The 13,013-nt window shown below is 34.4% G+C and overlaps 1 protein-coding gene across 3 annotated transcripts in view; it reads right to left on the bottom strand.

Moving 5' to 3' along the window:
* ArfGAP1 (ADP-ribosylation factor GTPase-activating protein 1) overlaps positions 1–13,013 on the bottom strand; it is a 51,738-nt gene that overhangs the window by 24,027 nt on the left and 14,698 nt on the right. For 2 of the 3 annotated variants that reach the window (XM_069845143.1, XM_069844964.1), the window contains exons 4-6: positions 11,385–11,653; positions 8,297–8,411; positions 4,271–4,393 (exon numbers count right to left, since the gene is read on the bottom strand). In XM_069845143.1, coding sequence (XP_069701244.1) covers positions 4,271–4,393; positions 8,297–8,411; positions 11,385–11,653 — 507 coding nt within the window. The remainder of the gene's footprint in view (positions 1–4,270; positions 4,394–8,296; positions 8,412–11,384; positions 11,654–13,013) is intronic. The other variant, XM_069845057.1, reaches the window with a different exon arrangement.

The following is a 13,013-nucleotide window of genomic DNA, read 5'->3' as shown; positions in this document are numbered from 1 at the left end:
GAAAAGATCTCATTTGATACATATATGAAATTAGTCTACCACATCTCAAATTTACAACTAAACTAGTGGCTTGTGCAGCAAATGCTGCAAACTAAGTTCATTAGAAGTTCAAATTAAAATTTTTCAAAATTATTTCCATTGAAGAATACCAGACATTTTGGAAGTTATTTGCTTCCATAATAATAAAACATATCCCTCTCAATGGTTTTCTTTTTGCTAGATATTTTTTATTGAACCTATACATCTTCAGTTCTTGAGTTTCATTAAATATATGGAAAAGACCCATACCACTTGATTAATAACTATAAAAATATTTCATTTTGAATAACAATATTGTTATCTTACGTGAGTTTTGTATAGACTACTATATAGCAGTCACTCAGTAAATATTATAGAAATGAAGATCTAACTTCAGATATTCTCTACGCCTACTTATATAACCTCAAAAGCTTTTCACTTTCATATCATCAATAAAGCATCAATCTGTATAATAAGTTACAAATACTCACATCATGGCATTCACTATAATAATATTTCATTTTTAATGGTAATAATGTCATCAAATATTCTTAAGTTTTGTAGTTTTTAATATCCAATACACAGACAGCTGTACCCAGAAAATTACACACCAGAGAATCTGACCTGTAAATTTTTTTTAGTAAATCTTGAAGTTCTTAATAACCAATATTACAGAAACGTTCTGAAAAAGTTACACAAATGAAGAACGACATATTGATATTATGATGTCAGAGAATCTGAGCCATCTGAACTCTAAATATGTCGTAGCCTTCGTGTGATATTGTTTATTGTAGTGTGTTTGTGTTTTGTTTTATTCTCTAAAAGTCATTATTTCTGAAAACTGACAACAGATGGACTTTGGAAAATAGGAAAATGATGTAGGAAAACTGAAATTTTACTGAAAACTACTATTTTTCTGAAAAATTTTGGGTTCCAAGCTTCAAAATGAGGGGTCATTTATTAAAATTCGTTCAGCTGTTTACCCGTAATTTCCATTACCAGTTCAAATTATATATATATATAGATATTCAAAATATGACATAGTTAATTGTCAGTATAAGAAAATTCTGGGAACCATGAAATTATCATTATATTGAAAGTTCGTTAAACTGAACAAATATATTCAAGTCACATAATGCAATAACGAATGTTGAAAGTGTATATTGACTGATGGCACATTTCTTCACTACATCAGACTACTTCTGGTCTTTGTATACTTTTCATTAATTTTTTCCTTTAAAAAAAACTGTTTACATTTTCCTTTTGTTGTCATAATGAGTGACTTCCTTAGAATTCCAGTCAATCAGAATCTCCAGAGACAAAGGGTACCTATAGAACATTTTAAAGAATAATGCCAGCTTAGTCTTACAAGTTACAAAATGTCTGGTACATACAAAAGTCTAAAACTGTCTTGTAACAACTACATTTAATAGGAAATACCATTAGCAGCACATGGGGTGAATAACCTGCTCATTCAATTAGTCTACAATATGCATCATGCAGAGTTAAGTAATGGAAAATGCACAAAATGAATCCAATCGATTATATTTTGATGAAAGTACGTTTCTTTTCCTATGTTCTAAATAAATTTTCCTAATATCAGCATTCATAAAAATTTAGTAATTTAACACTGCACCTTATGGAGATATGGATAACAATTACTTAACTGAACAATTTGTTAAAATAATGTTCATTATATCGACATTTGCCTGTATTAACACATATAATTAATATGGACAAGAACGAGAAATCCACTATAAAATTTCCTTCTTCATATAAACATTTACCCCCAAACTAAATTCAGCTTGTTTTGCTATTAGATCTATGCAAAAGACAGTAAATATCAATACCTTAAAAACAATATATTTTGCATACTTCCACTCGATAATGAGTTTTGGAATAATATTCTGGGGAAATTCCATAGATAGTAATAGTATATTTCTATTACAAAAAAGAGTAATTAGAATAATGGTAGGTGCCAAATCTAGGGAATCGTGTAGGACCATTTTTAAAAAACTACAAATAATGCCCATGGCTTGTCAGTATATCTTTTCATTAATAATCTTCCTCGTATGTAATCGTGAAAACTTTGTAACTAATTCAACAGTTCATAGCATAAATACATGTCAAAAAATGACTTCCATACTCCATCGGCAAGTCTATCATGCTATCAAAAAGGAGTGTGTTATATGGCAGTAAAAATTTTTAATAGCCTCCCTATCGATATAAAAAATGAAACTCAAAACATAAGATTATTTATTAATTAAAGAAGTACCTAATTTCTCACACCTTCTATTCTGTAGGTGAATTCATGACATTCAATAACACTTCATGAAATTGATACTAAAACTTTGTGTTGTACTAGTAGACTATATTGTAAATCTCATCTGTATATATTTCATCTAGACTGTGACTATAAATTAAAAATTTATAATAGTATTAAGTTTTTTGACTTGTTCCATATTCCAGCTGTAAGCATGTATGAATACCATGGAATGTTAATAAATACAATAGAATACAATTTTCAAACATGTACCAAAAGAATTTAAGAGAGTACAGGGAAATACTTAGTTGCTAGTACTCTGCAATAGAAAGCCAAGTTTTGTATTTTATGAGAAACATTTTTTTTTTATTTACCACAATAAACTGCTAAATCATGTGTATCAGTATGTGATGTCTTCTGATAAAGCTAGCATCCTTTTACAGTCTATCCTATAGGTATGTACCAAAGTGGAAGATAAGACAGTTACTCTTTCATGCATTTTTAAATTGTTGGAATATAGAGGAATTTAAAATAAAATATATTATAACCTTTAATTCTCATGTTCAGATTATTAAGAAACTTACTAATTTCTCAGAGAAGGTGGACTCTGTACCAGAGCTGAAAACATGTTCTCAGGAACTTCCTTCTTGGTAATTGCAGAAAATTAGTTTATTATAATATGATGTCTGCTATGTTTTGGATTACAGAATAGTACATTATGCAACGAGCCTATAATGGTAGTAATTAAGATGCGAGTATATTTATGAAACGAGCGCGAGTTTCATAATTTTCATACGAGCGTCTTAATTACCATTATAGTCAAGTTTCACACGACTTTTTATGCTCGACCATATTTCTAACTTGAAATTATTCATAAGTATTCATGTTATTCTTATCTGACTGAGGAGCGAAACTGACCTTGTGCAATACCTCGTAAATTGTGAGATGTGCGCAGACGCGAAAGTATTGATATGTAGACATTGACCTTGATATAATCTAGAGAGTAAAATAAACATTAATCTTGATATAACCTTGAAATTGAATTAGACATTGAAAAACGAGACGACAAATTGAATTTATTTGAATATTATTTACAATTAACGCTAATTATTATAGTAACAGAACTAGTTGTCTTTCGAGTGCATATCCGAGAATAATCGATACTTGCGCTTTCATATTGCTACAATGGTATTTTCTGATTCTGATTGGTGGAACACCTGAACTTTAATGAATAGGTGTACTTTAATGAGGTCCATTAAAGGGCTGCTACCAGGTGTATAATTACTACATTTCGGCATGGTCGAGCATAAAATGTATTTTATTACTGGTTGCCCAGTGAGATGAAGTTCATTCAGATGTGCAGAGGAGACAAATGTCCAGTTTGTCACTGCTTGTCCCATATAGTATATAGAATATTAAAAAATAAGTTAAAAATTTGAGTATTGTATTATAGACTCAAAGATGGCTTAGATGTGAAGTTCTAAATTTCTCTTGAGAAAATTTTACCAAATTGACTTTTAACTCGCTCTTCCCATATAGTCTTGAAATGCTATTTGAGATGCCATTAAATTCATTTCAGTTTTACGTTTTTCTTCCTCACGCGCTTTTTTTTCTTTCAGACTCCCCACCTCTCTCATAAAAGCGTATAGATTAAGTTTTATTGTAATTACAAAAAACTGAAGATATATGAATATTTTAGGCCTATACTTTTTTTTAAGGACATATTCTTAGCTTCTGTACAGAGTCCATGAGGACACATTGTATAATTTGGACGTATATTAATTTTAAAATTATTGGTACTATGAAATTTTCAAAACTGCACAGAACTTAAATCACAATAAAAAAAAATTCTGATCATGAGGACTATATTTCTACAATTTTAAGGAATTCAACTGCTAATGGTTTTACTTCTAAGCAATATACAAGAGGGAATATAAATATGCAACAGAACTGGAATAATAAAATAAAAGAACATTCCACAGCGCTTACCTTCTCGCCCACAGAAACACTAATATCAGCTACCTTCTGAGATGCAATTCCTCCTATTTTAATGGCTCCTTCTGTCGCCTTGCTCGCAATTTTCGTCGCAGACACTGAGAACATTGACCAGCCCTGCAACAAAAGAACAGAATTTCCATTGTAACCACTACATACATATAGGACATTATGACATTATGTCACGCCAATAGATTCTATGAGATTCCTCACTAATATTAACAGCATCAAAATGACAATAGAAGAAAAAGCACTCATTCAATATGAAAAACTTATCAGATTACCAAGCAACAATTGGCATTCATACAGTCCTCTTTGTAGATTGAAAACTCAGAAAAGTTTCATATCCATTGTTCAAGAATTAAAACAGAAAATCAATATCCCGAATTTAAAAGAAAACCTACAAATTAAACCAAACCCTTTAACTCTACTAAATATAGAATATAATCTAAATTTAACAGAAGAAATACTAAAATCAGAAGTACACACTGAAATACTAAAACAATTGTCTTTAGAGACAATTAATATTAGGTACCCTCCACAAAACTGGCTTCATTTATACACCGACAGATCCTTGATCTCCAGAGAACAAGGTGCTGGTGCAGGTGTTACGTGCTGTCTCTTCTCACTTTACAGATCTCTTGGATATGGAACAACAAGTTTTGATGGTGAAATCATTGCAATAAGTGAAAGTCTCAGGAATCTTCTATGCCACATCAATAAATTTAGGAATGCAGTTATATTGTCAGACTCCAAAGCACCTATTCTATCAATTGTCTCTGAACACACACCCTCATCTCAAACAGCAGAAATAACTAAAATGTTCTCTCAATTAATATCACTCAATAAAAGAATTGTATTCCAATGGATACCATCCCATTGTGGAACTCTGGGAAACGAGAATGCGGATGCTTTAGCAAAGAAGGGCAGCACTGCTACTTACAGACCTGTTACTAAATCTACGTATTACTCTGTGAAGAGATTTATTAAATCTACATACTTAGACTTCAACAAACAAAATTTGATAATTCAATCCCAAGGGAAAAAATGGAACTCTCTGCATCAAAATCCACAGTTAATTCCCGATTTACCACGAAAATCGTCTGTAGCTGCATTTAGATTGGCAACAGGCCATGATTGTTTGGCCAAACACCTGCATAGAATTGGAATATATCAGTCCCCTAACTGCCCATTGTGCAACTCAAACCAAGAAATGGATTCGGAACACCTCAAAATCTGTGCTTCAGTGGCTAGTCATGATAATATCTTTGAAAAATATTGGAGTGCAAGAGGTCAAATGACTTTATTGTCAAACGCCTGGCATTAGAAAACAACAACAACATACAAAATCTATAAATTTACTGATATTAACATAACAAGATGAAGACATGTATTTATTCTAGGCTTCATAAAAGGTGCACTATTAGCTGAAAAGCTACGCTGAATTTCTACACTGGTAACCTGCATTAGAATCCTGGTGGGTCCACGTGGAATTTGTGGTGATTCACTAAACTTTGTCCTGGTTATTTAATTCTATTACTGTTCAGGACTAGAATACCAAAGGCTAGGAACAGAATTTATAAAACATGTCTTACATTACATTACAGGAAGAATAATGTATAAAGAATGGAAAAGGAGATTCTTTCAAAATTAGTGTCAGTAGGCTATACAGAGCAAGAGGACACAGAGATCAAGGAAGAACAAGACATCGATGGCGAAATCAAGGCCATCTTTCTTAGATTATCATTACAGATCACATGGTCTGAAACGAAGAAGTTCATGATGATGATATCTTACGTTAAGATAATAAAACATTTAAGAAAATTTGTCTATATCTCACTTCAGTTATTTGAGAAATCATGCACGTAACTGTTTTCTTAAGATTCATCATTTTCATGTTCTTCGAAATATTCTCTGATATTAATAATAACCACATGGTAGTTTTTCCACTACTCTGACATTTTATACTTGTTGTTGCTGTTGTTTTCTAATGCCAGATATTTGACAAAGTCATTTGACCTCTTGCACTCTAATATTTTTCAAAGATATTGTCATGGTCAGCCACTGAAGCACAGATTTTGAGGTGTTCTGAATCCATTTCTTGATTTGAATTGCACAATGGGGATTGATATATTCCAATTCTATGCAGGTGTTTGGCCAAACAATCAGGGCCTTTTACCAATCTAAATGCAGCTACAGACGATTTGCGTGGTAAGTAGGAAATTAACTGTGGATTATGATGCAGAGAGTTCCATTTTTTCCCTTGAGATTGTGTTATCAAATTTTGTTTGTTGAAGTCTAAGTATGTAGATTTAATAAATCTTTTCACAGAGTAATACGTAGATTTAGTAACATTTCTGTAAGTAGCAGTGCTGCCCTTCTTTGCTAAGGACCTGCATTCTCGTTTCCCAGGATTCCACAATGGGATGGTATCCATTGGAATACAATTCTTTTATTGAGTGTTATTAATTGAGAGAGCATTTTAGTTATTTCTGCTATTTGAGATGAAGGTGTGTGTCTAGAGACTATTGATAGGATAGCTGCTTTGGAATCTGACACAAATTACAATAGAGGCTATAAAACAAACTAATCAAAACACACTCTACACTGCTCTACAATGAATTTTCCAACTGGCTAACTGAAGACTATGGGAACACTGCAACATCCAACCATACGAAAACTACTCAAGCCAAAATTTACATATATGACAGGTGAAGCTTTGCCAGAAGCAGTAGCGGCTGGTGGTCAAAATAATGAGTGTGCTATAATCTCTATATCTGCCTACTATATACACTTATATGTATTTATCTTAATTTGAGACTCGCCTAGTGACGAAATATGAAGTTCCTTCCTACTGCAGAACTTGTCAATTACCCTGGTGTTAAACCCTCCATCTTGGGCATCATACTCTTTTCTATTGACAGTATTGCAAGAGCAGTGAGACGATCCTGGGACATAGTGTTCCTTAAAAACAGTTTTTATGCGTTTCAAGCAAGAAAAACATCTTTCTGGCTCAGCAGTGGCCATTGGTGTTGTAACCAAAATATTTAACAACTTCGTTACTTCACGGAATAGATCCTGTAAGTTGTTGGAGACTATGTATTGTAACAATTGAACAGACATCTATATTTTGGAAGTCGGGATTTCCGTATAGAACTCCAAGTTGTGTCTTTAACACTCTTTTGTTCAGTATAGCATAGCTGTTGACAGCAACTTCAAGTTCGCGTTCACGAAAATTATACGAAAAATTCTAAAAAATTTTGCTGTTTAACAATTTTGTTGCGTCTAGGTAGCTTAAAGACTGGAAACGGTGAGTAGTTTCCTGAATTATACAATCACATACTTCCTTGGCTTCAATTTTCTAGGATTCCACTTTCCATCACTTGCTAGCTGATTCAGGAGGAACCTCATAGGCCTACAGGTAGATGGCAGCAGCAGTCTGATATTTGAATTACCAAATACATTGTAAATAGTTCCGAGCTCTTCCACAAACAAGCATTCTTTCGTTACGCTTTACTTTTGCAATCTCCAAGCTGTGTTGTGCTGAAGCTGACTACAGCACTTTCCCGAGTAAAAATAGCCAATCAGAGCAGTGATTTCAGCTTCGTACATGCGCATAAATGTCTACATTCTCATATGAAGTTCAGAGTAGCACAACCAAAGAGTTTGTTATATATTACAAACTCTTTGAGCACAACGAACCCCCTGAGGCAGCGAAGAGCGAAGAATAAACACTCGATAATGCGTCATGAACATAACCACGGGAAATTGTTAAATGACAGATTAGATACTATGGTATTACAAATACATTATTTGAGCAAAAATTATCACTGTGCTGTAGCACTGTAGCACATAGGGACAGGCCGCCCCTGGCCAGAAGTAAGAAAAATGTGACCATAATGTACCCATACTCTATTTGAGAGTCCATCAGATGTTTAGATTACTACAGTACTTTTATTAGCAAATATTTTAAGGTAAATCAAACAATCAAAGTTCTACATGTAATTAAAAAATACTTACACTTGCTAAAGAAGACACTGCACTATCAAAGAGTTCCTGCGATGTGCTACGAGGGGGAGGTTCCATTGTATAGCCAAATCCTGAATAACGCCCACCTTGGTTTGGAGGAATGTCACTGGAAAGATAAAAATTAAGTAAAAGATCAACAACTGAATCGTCCGCTCAGAGAATGTGCTATGCAATCAAAAATTTGAAAAATTGAAACTGTGCTATTTTAAGTCTCTTAAGTGTGCTTTTATTTTTTATTTTAGTAGGTTATTTTACGATGCTTTATCAACAGCTTAGGTTATTTACCGTCCAAATGAGATGGTGATAATGCCGGTGAAATGAGTCCGGAGTCCAACACCGAAAGTTACCCAGCATTTGCTTGTATTGGGTTGAGAGAAAACCCCGGAAAAAACCTCAACCAGGTAACTTCCCCCGACCGGGAATCGAACCCGGGCCAGTTGGTTTCACGGCTAGATGCGCTAACCGTTACTCCACAGGTGTGGACTCTTAAGTGTGCTACTAGATGAGTTTTTTCAAGATATTTCTCTTTTTCATTTAATGAACACGTCTTCTTCAACAAATTCTATGATGGACAGAGGTATGCCACTGAGTTGGGTCCTAGTTCTGCACGAATCTCGCATGTTAACATAAAATGTTACAAATGCATTTATTTTAGTTCATCAATTTCAAACCAAAGAACTATGATTATAAAATTAAATTGGAGTATACAGGGTGTGTCAAAACTCGACGGCGAAATTTCAGGAATGGATTCCTCATATAAAGAGAAGAAAAAAAGTGTATTACAACATGGGTCTGGAAAGATAAACAAAGCAGGTGCGAAACTCTCCCATTGGCTACTTGAGAAGTAATAGGCTAAGACTATTGAAAGTGTAATGTAGTTCATGATTCATGGGTTTAATCAGTGAAATATGTTACTAGTCAGCAACATATCTTTCAGTTGCCATGAAAACACAGATTTGATTTTTGAAGATTCTTCAATATTGTGAAATTTATCACACGAATTTTAACCCTGTGGAGTCTCATTTAAATTAAATTCTCTGAACTCGGATTTCATGTTCAGTTCGCAGATGAATTTGCAGTGTGCTGTAAAAAAATTGATAAAAAAACAACTACGCAATATTTTTTATGCAGAATGTATCAGAGACTATGTACAGTATGTACAGTATACTCTATTTTATTTCAAGGACTGCAGTTCGGTGGCTCCTTTGAACACCCCTTACAGATTTATGACTTCCTACACAAACACCTCTGACAATTCCATCCTGTCCCCTCGTCTCAGCATTGCATAGTTGCCATAATCCTGGTGACCTTCGAAATGAGACAGTGAGACTGACAGGATTCTTGGAATTCGGAAAAGATGCGGCAACTCTGCCTCCATGTGGATTTGAGGGGAACCTTTCTTCTGAACGAGAGTTGTGAATGGTTACTAACAAGAGAAGACAAGATTTCCGTCACAATAAGGAAGACATTTATTTATAACAACCAATTAGTAGGGGGCAGTAGAAGGTCTGTCGGCAAAGTTCTTTCTATGAAACTGCAATCCATGAAAAAAAATAGAGTATACTTACTGATTAGGGTGTCTTACTAAAATATTTTTATGTGGTAAATCTCACGCAACCGCTTTGTCAACTGTTCATGTAAAAGTATTATAAAAAATATATATTTTAAAATCAAACTTCAAAACGGAATAATACAGAAGAAACATAGATACCTGAAAATCACTCTAAATCCAGACTTTTTTTTATTGGTTATTTTACAACACTTCTGCCCACATGCATCAACGTCGGTTAGTGTAACCATCGGTTAAAATTGTGACCTAATCCCCGATTAAGCATTTTTACGGTGGATCGACCTCGGTTACGACTTAAATAGGAAGTTAACCACAGTAATCTCTAACCGACCAAATATAAGCGGTTAAAGGAGATAACCAGCGATTAGTAGAGCAAGTAAAGCAAAATGGCGGCCATAACCACAGGTGATTATTTCGAAGACGATTATTATTGTGCAGTACTTGAATTACTTGGATAGAGCGTGAGCGTGAAGGTTCTTTAGTGGAAAGAGAGAATTCTTACGAGGAATTAGGTGACAGAAAATTTCAGGAGGGATTTCGTTTATCAAAATCTACAAATGGATCAATTGAAATAACACAAGAACAATCATATTTCTCCTACGGATCGGCTGCTTATATTACGATTCTATGTAACTATTATTTTCTGTATTTTAAGAGGGAATACTCGAATACCAGTATCTCTTTCTCTATGTCACTGGCTGAACAAAGAGAGGTTATGGATGGATCTTAGGATAATGCACAATTCCCTGGTGTAGTCCAAGATCGTACACACATTCCTACCAATTTTCTACATCCTTTTCCTTTATGGATATTCCATCTTTTTTATATAATAGGCCTACATTTAAATCTAGTAATTAAGTCTATCGATACTTCAACCTAACATTGGGATATAATCATTTTTGGATTCAATTTTCCATTTTGTACGATTTTAACCTAAAAGTACTGAAAAACAAAGAAATGGAACTCACAAATATAACAGCGCCCAAAGGCAAACAAATGCAAAGCGAAAATGTAGGACACGTTCATTTCGATGTAGAACATAGTGAGCGCAGTCGTTTTTAGACGTTGACTATTATCTTTGCAGCGGTATGGATGCTTTCCTGTAGTCATTTTGTAGAAACAATGTACCATCATAGACTTTACTCTGGTTAAATGAGGTGTCAGCTAGCCAAGTTTTAGTAATCGGTGATTATGAATGGTGCACATAAATTACATTTTAACCACGGCTACTGTTTAACCATCGTTTCGTAATCTATGATTACTGCATTTTTAATCAATGTTGATGCACTTCGCCATTCAACTGCTATGGTTATCTAGCGTCCGAGTGAGATGAAAGTGATAATGCCACCCGAGGTCCAGGACCAAAAGTTACCCAGCATTTGCTCTTAATGAGTTGAGGGAAAATCCCAGAAAAAACCTCAACAGGTAACTTGTCCCAACCAGGGTTTGAACCCAGGCCCGCTAATCCAGACTCAAATCATCATGAATCAAATCTTAACAATTACTTACTCTGGTTTCAAAGCGTTCTCATTTTGCTTCCGAGCAAAGAAAGCCTCTTTTTGGTCTTTGAAGTTCTGTTGTGCGTCCAGGCTCTGATACCCTCCACCTGACTGGTAGCCGCCAGACTCTGAATTGCTATGATACATGTCGCTGCCATTGCCATAGCTGGAACTGCCTACTCCTGAACTACTATTATACCTATTGACAGAACTACCAACATAATCCTGTGCTGAGGAATGTGCCTCACTCCAGTCACGCCCTTGTGCAAGAGTTGAAATCTAAACACAGATACACAAAAACAAGTGTTATCATCATGAAATTATTTATTAAAAAATCTTCACATATAAAATTACATAAGAGATAAAAAAATTTTACAAATTAAAGTAGAGCAGTTACAAGTTTTCTACAGATTGTTTCAGAATAACTATTCCTAATTAATTAACTAGTGGACTTACTCTTGTTAATTATGTACGATTTGTGCGGCTTACAGCTGTTTCAGTGCTTCACGCACCATCCTCAGAGCCTACTAGATCATGGTGTCATCTCGAACTTCTCTGCCTGTTATGTGGGTGTGTTTGATTGTTGAAAGGTGTTGAAGAGTGGAGTCAAATAGTGTGTGTGTACTGAAATTGATCTGTGTGTTGAGAATTTTATCAGGGTGTGTTTTAGTGTGTTTGTATATTTCGTATTGTTCTAGTGTGTTGAGTTTTTTGTTCTTGGGTTGTATGTGTAGGATTTCCATGTCCGCATATATGTTATTGTATGTATGGTTAGCATTGGGATTACATCACACTAACATATGAAAACAAAAGCACACATAAGATCGCATCTTCATTCAGAAAGCAGAAATACAACATAACATACAGAACAGAAAACACACTACAAAGACATCTCAACACACAAAAACACAAACAAATAAATACGACCACACAGGTGTATACAAACTCACATGTAATAGTTGCGACAAGTTCTACATAGGACAGACAGGCAGATCATTCCAAACACGCTACAAAGAACACATTAAAGCAATAACCAGAGGACACAATACATCTACATACGCCGATCACATAACCAATGCTAACCATACATACAATAACATAAATGTGGACATGGAAATCATACACATACAACCCAAGAACCAAAAACTTAACACACTAGAACAATACGAAATATACAGACACACTAAAACATACCCCGATCAAATTCTCAACACACAGATCAATTTCAGTACACACACACACACTATTTGACTCCACTCTTCAACACCTTTTTTCACACCCATATAACAGGCAGAGAAGTTCGAGATGACGTCGTGATCTAGTAGGCTCTGAGGATGGTGCGCGAAGCCTGAAACAGCTGTAAGCCACATAAATCTTACTTAATTAACACGAGTAAGTCCACTAGTTAATCAATTAATTATATTCAAGTGTTAAAAGTAGTGTACGCAAGATTCAAAATGGATTATTCCTAATTTTCAGCTGTGATAGAAGATAATGTACAGAAACATTTTTTCGTAATGAAGTGTATCCGGAAATGTTTTCATATCGAGATATAACAACACGAAAGAAATGAGGATTTCAAAGAATCTCAACGTGAAAAGTAAACACTGACCACTATCTAGCCTTGAAAATGTTGTGT

The sequence above is a fragment of the Periplaneta americana genome, chromosome 1, assembly GCF_040183065.1.
Source record: "Periplaneta americana isolate PAMFEO1 chromosome 1, P.americana_PAMFEO1_priV1, whole genome shotgun sequence".
In the NCBI taxonomy this organism is placed as follows: domain Eukaryota; kingdom Metazoa; phylum Arthropoda; class Insecta; order Blattodea; family Blattidae; genus Periplaneta; species Periplaneta americana.
This window is presented reverse-complemented; position numbering and strand designations above follow the sequence as displayed.